Source organism: Bradysia coprophila (assembly GCF_014529535.1).
Source record: "Bradysia coprophila strain Holo2 chromosome X unlocalized genomic scaffold, BU_Bcop_v1 contig_128, whole genome shotgun sequence".
Lineage (NCBI taxonomy): Eukaryota > Metazoa > Arthropoda > Insecta > Diptera > Sciaridae > Bradysia > Bradysia coprophila.
In genome coordinates, this window is record NW_023503295.1 from 1450866 (window position 1) to 1470137 (window position 19272).

The following is a 19272-nucleotide window of genomic DNA, read 5'->3' on the forward strand; positions in this document are numbered from 1 at the left end:
TTTTGTTGAGACCTACAAAATGATATTGTTGTTTGAAAGTTCAAAGAACATGTGTTTGATTAATTGATTGTATTCGAAGAAAAAAATAAATATTTTGTTATTGAAATTGTGTTCAATTGTACACTGAGTACGATATTTTTGGATATTTATCTACGAATATTTCCGCAATTAAATTCAGTAAATTTCCCAATTTAACTTCATCAAAGAGAAGCAAAAGCTTTGGCCATGCGCATTACATCACACATAATTTATGTTCCATAGTGTATACGAAAATAGATTTTCCGAATGAAAGAAATACAACTAATCTCGCGTAAAAGAGAAAATGTGATTTTTCCCCAAAAAAAAAAAGTTTTTCGAACATTTTCCACCAGTTTCCTTTTCCCGCCATCATCATATGTTCGAAAACGATTGCTACGAAATATTATTTTTAACTTAGCTTTTTCGTGCATTTTCATCGAAAAACATTAGTTAAACATGTGTGTGTCGGTGGCCATTTATTCCGGATTAAACTTGTAAATTTTTAGCCGCTCTTAAATAGGGTTTTATGTGCGGTCTAGATACAATGCGTTTTGTTCGTCTGCTATATAAAATATCGGTTAATCTTTAGAAATTAGAACAAAGTGGTTTATAGATTTTTCTTTACCATCAGGTGTTGGTTTTAAATTTTGTTTTTGACATTGTGATATGTAAAATGTTCGATCGGAAGATATCAACCGATTGGCATTGTCATTGGAATTGCAAACACTGGCTAAATTAATGGTATAAACAAACGCAGACAAAGTTGCCTAAACATGAACGGGATATAATTGAGAATAAATAAACAAAAACGGTTAACAACACAATTCCAGACAAGTGAGTTTAGCAAATTTAATATTCTCTTCTTAAACATAAAGTTTACGCCCTGGCAGGGTAGTTTAAATCGTAATTGCTCTATTGTGAACCCAGAATTGAGAATAAAACAAATGTGTAATATGTGTGTTGAGACTCAAAGGAATTGTTAACGATTTATTGATGGTTGAAATTTTGTAGCAAAAGAAGGATTGGTGTGGAGCTTTCTTCCTTTAATAATATTTAAATTTTACAGCACTCATTCATTGACATCTTTATAATAAATCAATCTCTGCTCTACATCAATAACAAAAACAATGAAATTTCTAATCTATTTAATCTAATCTAATTACTCGAAAGTGAAAAATTGTAGCTAATTGGCAACATTGAAAGCTTGAAGCATAACCTTTCTTTTGTGCTTTTATCAACCTAGAAATGACGCAGTGTCCTTCACCCATTTTTTTGCTTCCTTTTCAATCAATCAATTTAGTCACTTGCAGCAGAGATAATTACCGTGCAAAATCTACCAAACTCTGGTTAAATTATCAACTCATGAAACATTCCTTCCGGCATTATCGGAACATTTTCACCTACGGTGAAATCACTTCAAATGCTCGCGGTTCATTATTTAACAGAGGGGAACGAAATAACTATATCAAGAGTAGATTGCATGTGCGACGCACTTCAAGGAGGGTGATCCATTTCATCTAGATAATTTAGTTGTGATGCTTTTAGGTGACTGTGTTTCCAATTATATTGAGTGCACTTCCAATCGGTTCTCATCATTGGATTCCTTGTTATTGATCTTTTGGTTGGGACTTCGAGGAGTTGCTTCGTGGGTTTTTTTTTGTTATTTACCATCATTTTAAATTCTTTTCTATTCATCGTTCGTAATGTATGGAATGTAAAAACATGGACAATGAGCTTACTGGTCATAACGTTCAGTCAACGTCAATTTTTTGCCTGGTAAATATTTAAGGTTGTAGATGAATTCATTCCGAGAATAGGGACTTACATTCTTATCCATGTATCCAGTCTGAAATAAAAATATACTTCAAAGTGTCCCGAAAAGGAGTTTCTAACACACGGATAGACGAAATGTGAAAGAAAAGTCTTTTCCGCAGAACTCGTTTCTGATATGCCATTGTGTTCAATAGGGCGTATCGAATTTTGCAAATTTTAAGGACCGCGATAGCCTGTGTGCGGAAAACGTATATCATCGAACACTGTGTCCGGGCATGTGGTTGATGGATCCAATGGAGCCATGGAAGAAGTCCCCCCGGGCGACTTTAAGTTTCCGAAGGTCATAATTCGGAAAGTTGATAGTATTTTTGAAAACAATGTTCTAGCGGAATGTAGAGCTTTGAAAACTCTACAAAACTACCGAAGAAACCGATGGTCCAAAAGGTGTCACTGCCAAGATTGCCTAACATCGAAAATGTGACCTTTTGGTTTTTGACTTATATTTCCTGAGAGACAAATGATTTTGTTTAGCCTGTGGTATGAGATGGTAGAGGAGGTCGAGCACTACCAGTACACTAGGCATGTCCCGATCGGATATACTCTTGAAATCACTTTTTTAACCTTTTTAATTGGAATTTTTAAGAGTGGCCACGTCGCCCGCGAAGCAAGTGCAGACACTGCAACCGGTACTGGTGAGTCGAGGACACCTTGGCCAGTAAGTATGCATAATATTCCATGACAGTAGCTGAACTCTTTCACAAAATATTTGTTATTTCGATGTGGCACATGAATTGAAAAACTATACTACGAACTTCAATTTTTCGTAAATATATCGAAAAATATGTATAATCTGTGTATTTGCAACGAAATCGACTTCTTACTACTATTCGTGGGTGAAATAACTAATTAAATCGATTATTTCTCGTTTTTCTCATAAATTCAATTTATTCAGATTTTGTAGTACAAAGTGTGCCACATCGAAATCACAGATATTTTGTGAAAAAGTTCAGCTACTGTCGTGGAGTATTATGCATACTTACTGGCCAAGGTGTCCTCGACTCACCAGTACCGGTTGCAGTGTCTGCACTTGCTTCGTGGGCGACGTGGCCACTCATCGGGACATGCCTAGTGTACTGGTAGTGCTCGACCTCCTCTACCATCTCATACCACAGGCTAAACAAAATCATTTGTCTCTCAGGAAATATAAGTCAAAAACCAAAAGGTCACATTTTCGATGTTAGGCAATCTTGGCAGTGACACCTTTTGGACCATCGGTTTCTTCGGTAGTTTTGTAGAGTTTTCAAAGCTCTACATTCCGCTAGAACATTGTTTTCAAAAATACTATCAACTTTCCGAATTATGACCATCGGAAACTTAAAGTCGCCCGGGGGGACTTCTTCCATGGCTCCATTGGATCCATCAACCACATGCCCGGACACAGTGTTCGATGATATACGTTTTCCGCACACAGGCTATCGCGGTCCTTAAAATTTGCAAAATTCGATACGCCCTAGTGTTCAACTGGTCAACGATAAAAAAAATTCAGAACAATACCTGGAATTAGATTGTCTGCCACAGGTAATGTTCTGAATATTTTTTTACAGGCTTTTGTTTTCCTGGGGTCGAAAGTGGCCTATTACACACATAGGGAAAACAAGAAATTTGGCTTAGGTTTCAAAAGCATGTAAAATCCATTACCCAACTCAAGATAAAAGTTGAAAAGACTCGTTTTCATGTGTTAATTGACCTCGGATCAACAAAATTCACACGAAAACTACTTTTCAACTTTTCCCTAGTTATGTAAATATCTATTAGTGAAACGAAACAACAATTCTTGAGCTTTTTTAGGCTTTCCAGCGTTAGAAAGTAAAAATGTGATACACAGTTGCAGCCATTAAACTAAAACTTGGACTTAAAAATGTAACTTAATCTGTTATCGACAACTAAGACAAATATTAGCGATGAGCTCTGCTTAACAAAATGAAAGTTAAAACTTAATGAAGTAAAAGATTCTGCATTAAACACTTCGCTATACTATAATATAAACAAAGAAGGTAACTGATTTTACAGATTTAGGATCAAAGTCGTCTCCAGAAGACAATTTACTTGTCGTTCTGCTTCATCTTTGATATCTGGGATATTTGAGTACAGAGCCTAATATTTGGGAATCGTTTTTGAGAATTTTTGGGAATTTAGGGAATTTTAGGGAATTTTAGGGAATTTTTGGGAATTTTTGGGAATTTAGGGAATTTTTGGGAATTTTTGGGAATTTTTGGGAATTTTGGGAATTTTTAGGAATTTTGGGAATTAATTCCCAAAAATTCCCCAAAAATTTCTTTTCTATGTATTTTTATAATTAAATGCTCGTAAAAGATCAGCAAAAGTTCAAAAACCTTTAAAAACTATGAACAAGCAAAAAAAAAATGGATTTTTTTTGGAATTTTAGTGAACGTTTGAGAATTGGTTCCCAAATATTATGCTCTGAAGGATATAATTCTTGTCGATGTACTCGCACCAGCCAGGGCGTATACTCTACTTGTAGGTCTCTCCAAAGCCGACATTAGTACAACCCTACAATAATTTAAGAGCAATCTACACTCCGACCCCCTATGAAATACATTTTTGATGATAACTTTTTATTCGAATTATTTTTGAAAAAAGTGGCCTCATCGTTTGGTACCACTTTTTTCAAAAAATATTCTATTAAGAAGTTATCATCGAAAATGTTTTTCATAGAAGGTCGGTGTGTAGACTGCTCTTAAAATAATTATTTTTGAGTTATAGCCGCAAAAGGTTTTCGGTACCCTCTGACATGTTTTCACCATTGAACACTTTAACCGAAAATTTAAAAAAATGTACGAAAAAAATGAAAGATACGATTCTCTAGAATTGAAGACGAATCTACCACTCCTTAAAATCGGAGACCACTTGTTCCCCTATCACCATCACCTCCAGTTTTGGCGATATGCCGCTTAAGCTCAATTTACTGAATATATTATATTCAATATGTTCTGAAATATTTGTTGTGTTTTTTGGGAATTTTTGGCAATTTTTAGTAATTTTAGGGAATTTTTGGGAATTTAGGGAATTTTTGGGAAATTAGGGAATTTTTGGGAATTTTTGAGAATTTTAGGGAGTTTTTGGGAATTTTGGGAATTTAGAGAATTAATTCCCAAATATTAGGCTCTGTTTGAGAGGAACTCTTACATGACGTGGGAGGGTGTGTAAATGCAATAAAACAGTGCCGGATTGTCTTAACAAAGTGTCTGTTCAACAACAGTAATAATATTGTCGGCATTTTAAACAAAAACCAAATAAAGACAAAGTGTTCGTAATGAAGTTGCCAAAAAAATGCCATAAATAAAAACGTCGACCTAGTAATAAAGAAGGAATGACATCTCCAATTTGGAACCAAACAAGGCGGTTAATATTAGTGTCGAAAAAATGATCAAGAATCGAATATATATCTATAAATCTGAAACAGATTAATACGATTGATATCCCATTGATAGCACACACAAATTAAACAATGGGATAACAAATGATAAGTCGAATAAAAAAACCCATCCAGACAATTAAAAATCAAATATTGAAAGGATTTACATCTGATTATGTTACAAAAAATAATAATAATAAACTAGAATCATCAACGAGCACATTATATAATTTAACACGAATGTAAATACGCAAAAGATTCTCGTTTTTTTTTTTGATGAAAGTTAAAGTCCACTAATTTATAAACATTAATTTTAATAAATGCACACCATCAAAGAACACACCAACAACAACCCAACAAACATAAATCTAATAAGTTTTCTGAACATAGCAAAGACGAAAACTGAGAATTATGAAATTACATAAATTATTAATTTCACTTGAATGGTGAATTTATTTTCAGCTTTAACAAAATAATCGGTAGCTCAAGATTTCAGCACTTTTTTTATCTTTTTTAAAAATGAAAATTAATTATTTGTTTGCGTGTCTGAGAACGACTTGACTTGGAATAGTTTTTCGTAACAAAACAAACCGAAAAAAAGTAGAGAGAGAGAGAGAAAATTATAAAGAATTATGTTCCGTGTCCATTCATGATTTTAGACGCGGTTCATTTTTTAGCGACATTGAATTAATATAATACCGTTCACAACAACAAAATATTCCCATTTTATTACAGCCATTGCACCCAGCCACAATGTAATAATTGTAATCATGTTAGCTAAGGATTTGCAGATGTAGTTTTTCAATCTATCCTATCCTTTTTGTTGTACAAATGTTTATCCATAGACGCAGAAATTGTGTAACAGTGGGCATAATGCTATCATAACATGGTCATATATTTTGCGGTTAAAGGCTTAAACTTAGACATTTAGTGCGAATCTATTACGGTAATGAAATGATTTGATCAAAAATTTATGGGAAAATCGAGGTTCGTAGTCAATGCAGCTAGAGGAATGTGTTATACAAACATTTAAACTTCCCATATTTCATCGTGGATGCTACCAAACTTCCGTAAGACTCTACCTGAACCGACATAAATTACCTTTTTAATGACACCCCCTGTAAGAAAATTGCATGTTTTCTGTTTTTGATCTTCTCACACTAGCCACACAAGCTTCGAAGAATTTTTAGCCCCGTACGAAGTACAAAGGGGCTTATAGGATTACGATGCCGTGTGTAATTGATGGAATTCGAAGCAGACGGTAAGGGCAAAGTGTTTGCCTATGTTCATAGATGACGAATCTGCAATAAAAATTTTGTCTGTCCGTCTGTCCGTCTGTCCGTCTGTCACGTCGATATCTTGAGTAAATCAAATCCGATTTCAAAAATTTCCCTGAAAGATAGTCGAAATAGTGAGGCTAAGTTCGAAGATGGGCATATTCGGGTCGGCCCTTCGTGAGTTAGGGCCACCTAAGTGATTTAAGGTCTTTTGGTGATATTTATGGCAAAATAAACGATGGAAATGTAAATGACACGGCAAATGATAGGTATTGTCAATACCAATCCAGGAAAAAAAAGTTTTTTTAAAATCGGGTGAGTGGACCGTGAGTTAGGGCCTTAGAAGTGAAATGCTACTAGGGCCCTATGTATATTTTACATATAACTCGAGCAAATTTCTTCCGTTTTTCGTAATTTTTGTTTCATTTGGAAGGTAATCGAATGCCGAATAGAATGTTGTTGAAAAAAAATAAATTTGGGTCCTCGGACTGAGGCCGATACTAGGGCCCTATGTGTATTTTACATATAACTCGAGCAAATTTCATTTGTTTTTCGCAATTTTTGTTTCATTTGGAAGGTAATCAAAGGCCGAATAGAATGTTGTTGAAAAAAAATTAAATTTGGGTCCTTGGACTAAGGCCACTACTAGGGCCCTATGTGTATTTTACATATAACTCGAGCAAATTTCATCAGTTTTTCGTAATTTTTGTTTCATTTGGAAGGTAATCAAAGGCCGAATAGAATGTAGTTGAAAAAAATTTTAAATTTGGGTCCTCGGACTGAGGCCGATACTAGGCCCTTCAAAAATAAAATTTTAGGGCGATTTGAAATTTTTGTTTCATTTGAAAGAAACGTCGTACGGGGCTTCGTAATTGCGCTATGCGCAATTTGTAAGATGTACACATTACATAATAATTTTACTTTAACTACATTAACCGGCGCAATAGGCTTACGGTCAAAGTAGGGTGACAGACGCACTAGGGTCACGTACGCAATAGATATACGGGTTTGTACGGGGCTCAGTCGCAGCAAACGCTCCGACTGTTCTGATGGCTCGTTTTGAAAGTGGTTTTGGCTTCTAGGGCCGAATAACTTTCTGAGCACATATAAAAAATGCGACTGAAAAATTGCGTCCGATTTCGGTCGGCTGTCTTTAAAAGAGTCCCTCAAATAACTATTATGTTCAGTAATGCAACGGAATACATGCTTCAATCGATTTCCCTTTGGATATACCCGCAGTAGTAAGTAAAAGTCACACTTGCGTAACTGACGATCCTACATAATAGTACATTTTGTTACGAGTACGAGTTACAAGCTTACGACGTGTACCGAAAAATTCAGCTTTCATCACGAGTCACAAACGACGATTTTTGTGCTTGAAAACTAAAATGAGACGAAACCACAACACCATTAACATAGAAATCAATCTACAGCCATTTCAACAACAAAGCATGCACACTTGTTCGCGGCCGGAAAAATATATATGCAAATCCATTTTCGGCCGGAGAGAGCGTCCGAGAAAGTACTTTCTTGGCTCAAATACCTCTCTCTGAGAAGTCCAGAAAAATTGAACTTTTCGATCGTAGAATGCGTGTCGTAATCCGTCGAATTTCAGTCTTCAAGCACAAAATAGTATTTTTCGTATTAAGTCAGGAAATGACGCTGAATGACGAAATCGCTTCGCTTATGAGGAAAACTTAGGACTGGTGCTGAAAAAATCCACTTCCTGTCGAGGTACGAACAACGTTTTGTGCATCGGACAACTGAAATTACTGAATTTACTTGAAAACATACACACTTCACATTCCCCATTGGTCATGGAAAAATTCATGTAATTCCTTTCACGCACAATAAATCGTATAGAAATGAATTTTCCCGCTGGAAAAGCTGACATTTCATAACAAAAAATACTGGAATTTTTCGCCTCGGGTTGCCAAAATTTTAACATCTATTACGGACAATGTTATGAAAATGGCTATTCTATTGATTCGTTCCTGGCCTTAATGCCGCATTGAGATACTTAATCAAACAGAGTAGACAATGGAGTAATAGTAACACATTCTTAGAGGGTAATTGCTACAGTAAACATGTGATTGTGATTGTGATATATCTACAACATCCGTATTAGTTTGGTAGTCAACTACCACTTTGGTAGTCAACTACCACTTTGATAGTCAACTACCACTTTGGTAGTCAACTACCACTTTGGTAGTCAACTACCACTTTGGTAGTCAACTACCACTTTGGTAGTCAACTACCACTTTGGTAGTCAACTACCACTTTGGTAGTCAACTACCACTTTGGTAGTCAACTACCACTTTGGTAGTCAACTACCACTTTGGTAGTCAACTACCACTTTGGTAGTCAACTACCACTTTGGTAGTCAACTAACACTTTGGTAGTCAACTACCACTTTGGTAGTCAACTAACACTTTGGTAGTCAACTACCACTTTGGTAGTCAACTACCACTTGGGTAGTCAACTACCACTTTGGTAGTCAACTTAGGTAGTTTAAAAACGATATTATCGTTTTTTTAAACGATATTATCGTCTTTTTAAACGATAATATCGTCCAGAAAACGATAATATCGTCCTGAAAATATTTTAGAATTTATAATTTTAGACGATATTATCGTCCTGGATGAAAATTTTTTGGACGATAGTATCTTCTAAAAAACGATACCACTTCAATAGTCAACTACCACTTTGGTAGTCAACTACCACTTTGGTAGTCAACTACCACTTTGGTAGTCAACTACCACTTTGGTAGTCAACTACCACTTTGGTAGTCAACTACCACTTTGGTAGTCAACTACCACTTTGGTAGTCAACTACCACTTTGGTAGTCAACTACCACTTTGGTAGTCAACTACCACTTTGGTAGTCAACTACCACTTTGGTAGTCAACTACCACTTTGGTAGTCAACTACCACTTTGGTAGTCAACTACCATTTTGGTAGTCAACTACCACTTTGGTAGTCAACTAACACTTTGGTAGTCAACTACCACTTTGGTAGTCAACTAACACTTTGGTAGTCAACTACCACTTTGGTAGTCAACTAACACTTTGGTAGTCAACTACCACTTTGGTAGTCAACTACCACTTTGGTAGTCAACTACCACTTTGGTAGTCAACTTAGGTAGTTTAAAAACGATATTATCGTTTTTTTAAACGATATTATCGTCTTTTTAAACGATAATATCGTCCAGAAAACGATAATATCGTCCAGAAAACGATAATATCGTCCTGAAAATATTTTAGAATTTATAATTTTAGACGATATTATCGTCCTGGATGAAAATTTTTTGGACGATAGTATCGTCTAAAAAACGATACCACTTCAATAGTCAACTACCACTTTGGTAGTCAACTACGTCGTAGAATTATTCTTGGAGCAAGGTTCAAAACTCACTCCGCAGGCGCTTTCACCAGATGACTGGCTCTCATCTCTTCGGGCTAAACTCAAGTGTAGATTTACTGAAAGTGAAACAGTAATTTTTACCGTTGCGAACTTCTCCAATAGCCATAAAAGATTTTTAGGAAATATCTACAGCTGCTTGACCACAATACATGTACAATGCTTTGCAAAATGGGCTGCGTATATAATCCACTTCCGAAATATTTTGACTTTACTTTATCAATAAAGACGAAAAGGCGACTTGACGTCTAGCTCGTCGGTGTTTCCCCTTTACATAGAAAAGATAAGGCAACAACAACAAGCCAACCGCAATTGTAAACAGGTGCAAAACAAATCATTTCAAAAATTGTTGTATACCAGTAATGAGTATCAGGATATAGCTGAGGATGAGAAGGTTTAAATGCGTTGCATATCATAAAATTTTATGGCCCCCGTTTTCCGTTTTTGTTTTTTTTTTACGGTAAAGTCAATTCGAAAATGTTATTAGTTTACGTAGAACGACTAAATTTGTTTAGGGCAATTTGTGGGGATTAATATTTGACTTTTAAGGCATGCTGTCCATGGAATTCAATGGTAAGAATGACTAAAAAAGAATTGAATGAATGAGTGATTGTTACCTACTCAATGGACATATTATTCATTCAGAAATAAATTGTTTGATGTACTTTCAACGGTTGTATATGGTATAGCGTAATACCTATTACTGATTTTTTTTGTTGAATTCTTTCGTGTTTCCATTGCGCCACATATCTGTTTTGTGTCTAAGAGCCATCACTCTTTAAAAACACGTCTGCAAGGAACCTAATTACAACTTTTTTCTAAGCCACACACACAACAGGCGATCATATACTTATATATTGATCATCATGGCCATACTAACGTGAAATTAATAAAGTTTTCAAGAGATTTCAATAATGGTTTCGGTTTTTTTTATTAAACATCAATAAACCGAAAATTAAACAAAAATCTTATTTATTTACTTTCGAGGCCACTTGAAATGTGTACTCATAAAGTCATCAACGAAAACACCCAATATAATCAACCTGATGGTACATTGCATGAAAAGCCATGAAAATTTCAATATATTTTTGCCACATGTGGTGAAAAATTTCGAAATAAAGAAAACTCAAAATCTGGAAGTAATCGAGTGCGCTTGTTCGCCAATATAGGTATATATGAGTTCTTTTTATGGTTACATGTGAATGCACGTTTATACAACCGAGCTAATATAAAATGTGAACATAAAGTGTAATATGTTAGAAGGTGATATTGCTATTGATACTGTCGATTTTATGAACGAACGTATATTGAATGGATTTTTCATTATATCGTGCCAAAGGTCACGAGACGCCTTAATCTGTTTGTGGTAGCGACAAAGAAAAATTGCATTAGCAAAAATGTTTAGGACATGCAGAATCGTCAGCAAAAAATTATAGATCGAAATTAAATAGAACTTGTATCCCCTGGAGTGTTAGATGATGCACATTCAATTAAAATAAGGACTCATAAAAACGGTGTCCATTTATCAGTTAGTCGAAATCACTGAAAACGAGCCGTCAGAACAGTCGGAGCGTTTGCTGCGACTGAGCCCCGTACAAACCCGTACATCTATTGCGCACGTGACCCTACTTCGTCCGTCGCCCTACTCTTACCGTAAGCCTATTGCGCCCGTAAACGTCGTAAAATTCTTATTCCCTTGACTGAAAGTCAAGGGTCTTATGCCAGAAAATACCCTAAAATGTTAGTAATCATACAGTTTATGAAAAATTATCAAAACTTTAAATGTTTGAAATATTTTTTTTTTGTCACGACGATAACTTGAGTAATTCTTAACCGATTTTGATGATTTTTTTTTAATCGACGAGGAATGAAATTCCTGAGGTTAAGTTCGAAGATGAGCCATGTCGGGATAAGGTTCTGGAAACTATTCCAGAAAAACATGATTTTATTGATAATTTTAATTGTTGATAATTGTAATTGATAATACAGTGCTGATAATTGATATTTTGATAATTTAATGTGTTGTGGTGATATTATTATATAAAATGTAACTGTAATAACTGATAATTGGTAATAATAATATTGTTCCCTTGGCTGAAAGTCAAGGGTCTTACGCCAGAAAATACCATAAAATGTTTGTAACTTAACAATGTATGAAATGTGAAGGAAAACGTAATTGTTTGTAGCCTATTTTTTTTGTAATCACGATAACTTGATTAATTCATAACTGATTTTTATGATTTTTTTTTAATCGACGAGGAATGGGATTCCTGAGGTTAATTTCAAAGATGGGCCACGTCGGGATAAGGTTCTGGAAACTATTCCAGAAAAACAGGATTTTACTCTGTTGATAATACATGTTAATTGAAAATTAATATTGATAATTTAATGTGTTGTGACATTTTATGAAATGTTATGAGAAACGTAATTGTTTGTAATCTATTTGTCACGACTTGAGATGACTTGAGTCATTCTTAACCGATTTTAATAAAATTTGTTTTAATCGACGAGGAATGGAATTCAAAGATGGTCCATGTCGGGCCTAAGGATCTGAAAGCTATTCCAGAAAAATTCATTTTACGCTGCTTATAATTGATAATTGATAATTATTGGTAATTGATAATTCCCTTCACTGAAATGTTTGTAACCACACAAAGATAGTTGGAAGATAGGTCATGTGGGCCTAAGTATCTGGAAACTATTCCAGAAAAACAGGATTTTACTCTGTTGACAATTGATAATTTAATGTCTTATTCCCTTGACTGGCAGAAAATAGTGAAAATTTTTGGTTCCTAAAATTATACATTTGACATTTGGAAGGTTAAGTTCGACGACAAGCTATCAACGCTTCGGAAGTTACCCCAAAAAATAGAAATGCAATGTAATAAATGAACAATATCATTGATATTCGATTATTGGTATTTGATAATTGATAGTTGATTTTTATATTTGATAATTAACAAGCAGCATATATCTATACAGTGAGTATATAGTATTACAAAAGTCAAGCAATTCTAACATTAGGCAACTTCGACAGTGTGAAGCTTACGGCCCGAGTGAAGCGAGGGTCGTAATTCACACGAGTTGCGGTATCATATTGCAATATTAGGCAGCTCGGACGAGCGAGCAGTTTGCGATTAGACCAAACCTAATATTAGACAACTCACGAGTGTGAAGTTTGCGGCCCGAGCGAAGCGAGGGTCGTAATTCACACGAGTTTCGGTATTGTATTGCAATATTAGACAGCTCGGACAAGCGAGAAGTTTGCGATTAGACCAAACCTAATATTAGACAACTCTGACGAGTGTGAAGTTTGCGGCCCGAGCGAAGCGAGGGTCGTAATTCACACGAGTTGCGGTATCGTATTGCAATATTAGACAGCTCGGACGAGCGAGCAGTTTGCGGCAAAGTATCAAGCAGAGTAATAGAAAAAAAAAAAGCAGTTAATTTTGGCGGTGTCAAATGTCATTTTGATTTGGTAAGATTTTTACACTCGTAAAATTGCGATGAGAGCCAACGTATATTTGAAAAATAGGCACGAACGTTCTTTCAATGAAAATGTGATCACTGAAAAAGGCTTTAAAACACAATAGAATTTCATTGTGTCTTTATCGGATGCGCTTCTTTGTCACGTTGTAGACGATTAATCTGATATGAGATGAAAAAATCAGTTAAAATAAATTAAGATATTTATAATAGTGTAATATAATTGGTTAATTATTTTGGAAAAATTATCAGTCAAGGGACCCGACCCGCCCAACAGGTGGGACCTAGTGCAATGTGTACGTCTTAAAAATTGCGCATAGCGCAATTACGAAGCCCCGTACGACGTTCCTTTCAAAAGTAACACAAACTACACTTCCCACTGATCAGTGATTTTGGAATTATCATTTTCACCTATTTATATTGATTTTACAAAAATCCAAAATGGCGGCCGACGGCCATTTTGTTAGGAGGTGGACAGTACAACGGCTGCTTTACATTCGTTAGTACCTTTCAAACAAACAAAAATTCATGAAATTCGGTTAAATTTTACTCGAGATATTAACAAAAAACACCACCTTCACTGTACGGCCGAGTAGCCACATATAAGCTCACTCCAAGAGACCTAGCTCACGCTCCGGTAAACCGAATTTCATAAACTTTTTTTCCCCTGATTGGTACGGTCAATACCTATCTAATAAATCAAAATCTATCTAAATCCGTTCAAATTTGACTAACCTACAAGCAAAAACGGATTGCCGCCCTGTACCTAGTTCACACCAAGGGGTCTAACTCACGAGTCGGTCATCCAATTTCCATAAACTTTTTTTTTGTGGATAGGTATTGTACATACCTTTCATTTGATGTATCACTTACAAGTGTAGCCTTTAAATGGCCAGAGAAATCTTTGGAAAACGTTAAAGCACTTATGGGGCCCCAGCTCTGGAGGGGTCGACCCAAAATCGCCCATCTTCGAACTTAGCCTCACTATTTCAACTACCTTTCAGGGAAAAAAATTTTTTTTGAAATCGGATTTGATTTACTCAAGATATCGACGTGACAGACGGACAGACGGACAGAAGGACAGACGGACAGACGGACAGACAAAATTTTTATTGCGGATTCGTTATCTATGAACATAGGCAAACACTTTGCCCTTACCGTCTGCTTCGAATTCCATCAATTACACACGGCATCGTAATCCTATAAGCCCCTTCGTACTTCGTACGGGGCTAAAAATGGAAACATTGCGTCGCAATTGAGTTACAAACAATTTTTTTTTTTATCGATGGAGAACCTAATTATAAGACACTTTGTCTCGTATCATATGCCAAAAAAAGTTAAAACTTTTTTTATAAATCATTTTGAAAGTCACTGAAAACACGAAAATTCGAATCGAAATACAAAATTTTTTGATGACATACTGTATTTCGATTCGAATTTTCGTGTTTTTAGTGACTTTCAAAATGATTTATAAAAAAAGTTTTAACTTTTTTTGGCATATGATACGAGACAAAGAGTCTTATAATTAGGTTCTCCATCGATAAAAAAAAAAAAAAAATTGTTTGTAACTCAATTCCGTTCAAGGGCAGATTGCGTCACTTAAAATGAAATCAAATTTTTGGAAGTACATAGAAGAACATGCGCGTTACATTGTTAGCTGATATTGTATCGGTAGTTTCGCAAGTTTTGTTTGATTCTTTTATTCTTCATATAAACTTCTGCATTCGAAGAATCTCACATTGGTGCTGCTCACTGCTGTGTGGGAACCAAACTACTACCATCTAAGTAATCCCAAATATCCGTAAAGGAACCAAAAAAGCTCTGGAAGTTCCATTAAAAACCCTAAAATTCTAGAACTAGAAAGATTGGGGAGTACTCAGAGTGATGAATTGTATCATCCTACTACCTCTCAATATTCCCAAATGTTAAGAAAATGGAACTGAAAAAATGGTCAAAACTCCTAGAATTGTACGGATGGTTGATTCAAACCTATTTCGCAACGTTTCCTCATTTGAACTCAGGGATATAGTTCCCACAAAAGCTATGAAATGTAAACATTCCTTGTCAATTTCAACCCCATTAAACTAGAAATTCATTTGGCAACGAACTCTATAATCGTTCCTGCAATACCAAAGCTGTACAACTAATACCTTGCAAGTTCTCGAGGAGGAAAGAATTTTAGTTTTCATTTGGTATCATTTGGTATTCATCGACGAAGAAACTTTTTCCGGAAAAGGGTTTTCTCTGCGATCCGAATGCCAATGGGGTGACTTAAAACGCCAGACTTAAAATGATATAGAATCACTAAAAAAAATTCAGTAAATCTTCAGTAACGTTATGGAGTCATCGTCCATTGAATCCATTGAGTCCATTGTTTTATCTTTTACTTCACTTGTCCTAACATAAATTTTACTATATGTCAGAACAATGGCGAGATATCATCCATCGCCTATTTTTGTCGTGTTTGTACTTAGCAGATGTCCAAAACTTTCTGTAAGCTTAAAGCAACTTAAAGAAGGAACTGAAACAGATCTTTTGAGTTTGATAAGCTTACAGAAAGTTTTGGACATCTGCTAAGTACAAGCACGACAAAAATAGGCGATGATATCTCGCCATTGTTCTGACATATAGTAAAATTTAAGATCGATTTTGTAATTTTTGAATTCAATCAAATTCCTTGGAATTAAACTGGGATGAAATGATAGACGAAATTTACGTGGAAACAATTTCAAACCACACTAACTCCCAAATCAGAAAATGTGTCGGCACATTTTTTTAGTTTCCGTGAGTGAAACGATCCTTGATCAATGTACAAGTCGTAGAAGTTAAATGAAATTGATAACTAGGTCATGTAAAGTTGTTCTGTACATGGGTATAATTGATAGAAATATGTAAAGCCTTTATAGTACAGACATTTATAGATTAATAATTCGTAAAATTAGCATTTTCCATTTTGTTTTACAGATTTACAGAGAAAGCATATCAAAAATGTGGACCAATTCTTTGGCACCTGGGTAAGTAAGATTATTTTTATCGCTTTATCGCGTTGCAACTTCTTTTAAAAATCAATTTGGATGCTGAAATAGCTAATGTTCATGAAGGCTTTTGATTCGATTTGTCAAGTTCGGATGGTCTGTTTCCACACCACGAAACAAAAAGATCTAATGATCCTTTCTTTCTACTCCCATTCGCCATGCACATCACTTAAGCCTCCCCGTATCTATCCAACTATGTGATTCCCTGTGTCTGAAAAGGTAATATTTTGGGTATTCAACGATAAAGTCTCCTTATCCAAGCCTAGATACATTTTGGATCGTTTGAACGCTAAGAACAACGGTTATTATAGATTTCAGATCAAATCTGTCTACAAAAATCCTTTTTAAAGGTCTGAGGAACGTGAGTGGCTACCGAAATTTGCAATCATCATTTACAATATGCGGTCTGTTAGGCCGAAAACATATGATCCTTTTTGCATTGCTAAGATCGACAGTTTTCCATGTTTTAGCCTGTGATGAATATCAGATTACAATAGAAAAGCAAGCAGCATAAATGCCGATCCCATCAACACAAAATTGCTCGTGTTGTCGACTATAGCAACTAGACAAGTGTTAAAAAAAGCACGTCAATCAAAAGTGCTTCGAGTGACAGCTGTCAAATAGAGTACTATTTTGTATGAAAATACTTTCCAGATTTCCAGAGACACTGTCCCATTTCGGTACTCCATTTAGAGTAACACTCATGCTTGAAGTGCGTTGATTAGGAGCTTAAATGATTCGAACGGTTTGAAAAAGCTTCTTTTATTAAAGAAATCATTTCTTAGAAATCTAGTTGTTACATACATCTTCCCTTGTTTTCACTCCAATTCATCATTCTACCATCCCAACTTTCTAATTTTAAAAGTATACTTAAGTTGTAACCCAACAAAAATCTCTTCGAGAAAAGTGTGACGCAGTCTTTGAAGTACAATTTCTAAAATGAATGATATCGCTAGAGTTGACGCTTTCAGCTTCGTTACGCAAAAATTAAATTTTACACCCAATTAGTTCAAACAAGCTGGCTTAGGTTTTCTCATCATCTGCCAAATAATTTTTACAAAAAAAAATTTTGACTGGAAACAACCAAAATTTTACCAAAAAAATCTGCGTCGCAAAGTTTCAGATGTTCAGGAACAGACCAGCAAGAAAATTTATCTGCCACATGCGACGCAGATTTTTTTGGTAAAATTTTGGTTGTTTCCAGTCAAAATTTTTTTTTGTAAAAATTATTTGGCAGATGATGAGAAAACCTAAGCCAGCTTGTTTGAACTAATTGGGTGTAAAATTTAATTTTTGCGTAACGAAGCTGAAAGCGTCAACTCTAGCGATATCATTCATTTTAGAAATTGTATTTCAAAGACTGCGTCACACTTTTCTCGAAGAGATTTTTGTTGGGATATCAGTCCTTTTAGAAGTGTAGTCAACACTGCTTTTTATAACAGTTTACAGTTTTAATTCAAAAATTTTACGAAAATCGAAAATTTGACGAAATTCGAAAATTTGACGAAATTTGACAAAATTCGAAAATTTGACGAAATTCGAAAATTTGACGAAATTTGACGAAATTTGACAAAATTCGAAAATTTGACGAAATTCGAAAATTTGACGAAAATCGAAAATTTGACGAAATTCCAAAATCTGACGAAATTCAGAAAATTTGACGAAAATCGAAAATTTGACGAAAGTAATTCTCTATCTTCCACCATTCAAGAAATATCTCCAAAGCCCCAATTGACCCACCCATTTCCAACTTTCGACATTTTTCACATATGCCCCCCTGTTCTACTCGTAAAACTCTGAGACTTTGCCGAAGAAAGTAATTCTCTATCTCTCATAACCCAAAAAAATATTAGTCCTTTCATCCTACGCTCGAGTAGCTCAAAATTTGGTCACTCTAATCACTCTAGCTCAAACGAATCTGCCCCGATTTTTTTAATTATTTTTTTGTTCGAATCGTGTTACGAATACCTTTCATTTGATGGGTCGCACGCCTCTGTAGGTTTCAATACAGCTAAGCTACAGCCGAAAACGCGTTCCCGACCCTCGAAAGCCACACTCAGAAACCACTTCGAGGCCAATAAAACAAAATTCTGGTTTTTCCTGGGGTAATGGCGTATCACATTTTCATTTTTATGCCCACCCTGAGGTTCCTGCAAAATTTCATGGAGATTGGCTGACTAGTTTCCGAGATCGACCGTCGATAGATAGACAGATAGAAACATACAGAGTAAGTTGAAAGATTTTGATTGTTTGGAAAACGTTAATTTCTATCAAAATGACCAACTTCAAAACGATGTATCTCCGGCAATTTTAAAGTTACATAGTCGAGTGATAGCTCGTTTTGCTCGTATTTGAAGCGCGAATAAGATAGAATAGGATTTGTGGTGATACAGGCCAAAGGAAAGAAACTTAAATTCTCGCCTATATATAGTTGCCGCGTCTCAAAAAAATTTCATCGTTCTTTTTTTGGAAGTTAGACTGCGTCAAGTCCTCCACTAACGCTCCGGACATGATGGACTCTGGACTCTGCTTATTTTGCTGGTTCTTCCTATACTTAATGTGTCCTACCTAATCTCTTCCATTTATTTGTAGAATTCATTGATTCATGACAATTTTATGTATATATCACGCTATGGCGGTGAATAACTGACGAATGAAAATAAATTTTTACTTGTCAGAGGAATGTCTGTAACAAGGCAACTCGCAGAGCATTTATGAAAATAAAAATTCCACTTAAATAAGCGTTAGATTTAAAATAACTGACGAAAGAGACGAATAGAAAAATAGATCAAATCAATTCGATAATAATTTTTTTTATTCTTCTATCG

General features: G+C 35.2%; 1 protein-coding gene across 2 annotated transcripts in view; it reads left to right on the forward strand.

Annotated features, from left to right (window-relative positions):
• The first annotated feature begins 356 nt into the window (after positions 1 to 356).
• LOC119067689 (homeobox protein OTX2-like) overlaps positions 357 to 19272 on the forward strand; it is a 34053-nt gene continuing 15137 nt past the window's right edge. For both annotated transcript variants that reach the window (XM_037170810.1, XM_037170811.1), the window contains exons 1-2: positions 357 to 852; positions 16374 to 16423. In XM_037170810.1, the coding sequence (XP_037026705.1) occupies positions 16398 to 16423 (26 nt within the window). In that variant the 5' untranslated portion in view covers positions 357 to 852; positions 16374 to 16397. The remainder of the gene's footprint in view (positions 853 to 16373; positions 16424 to 19272) is intronic.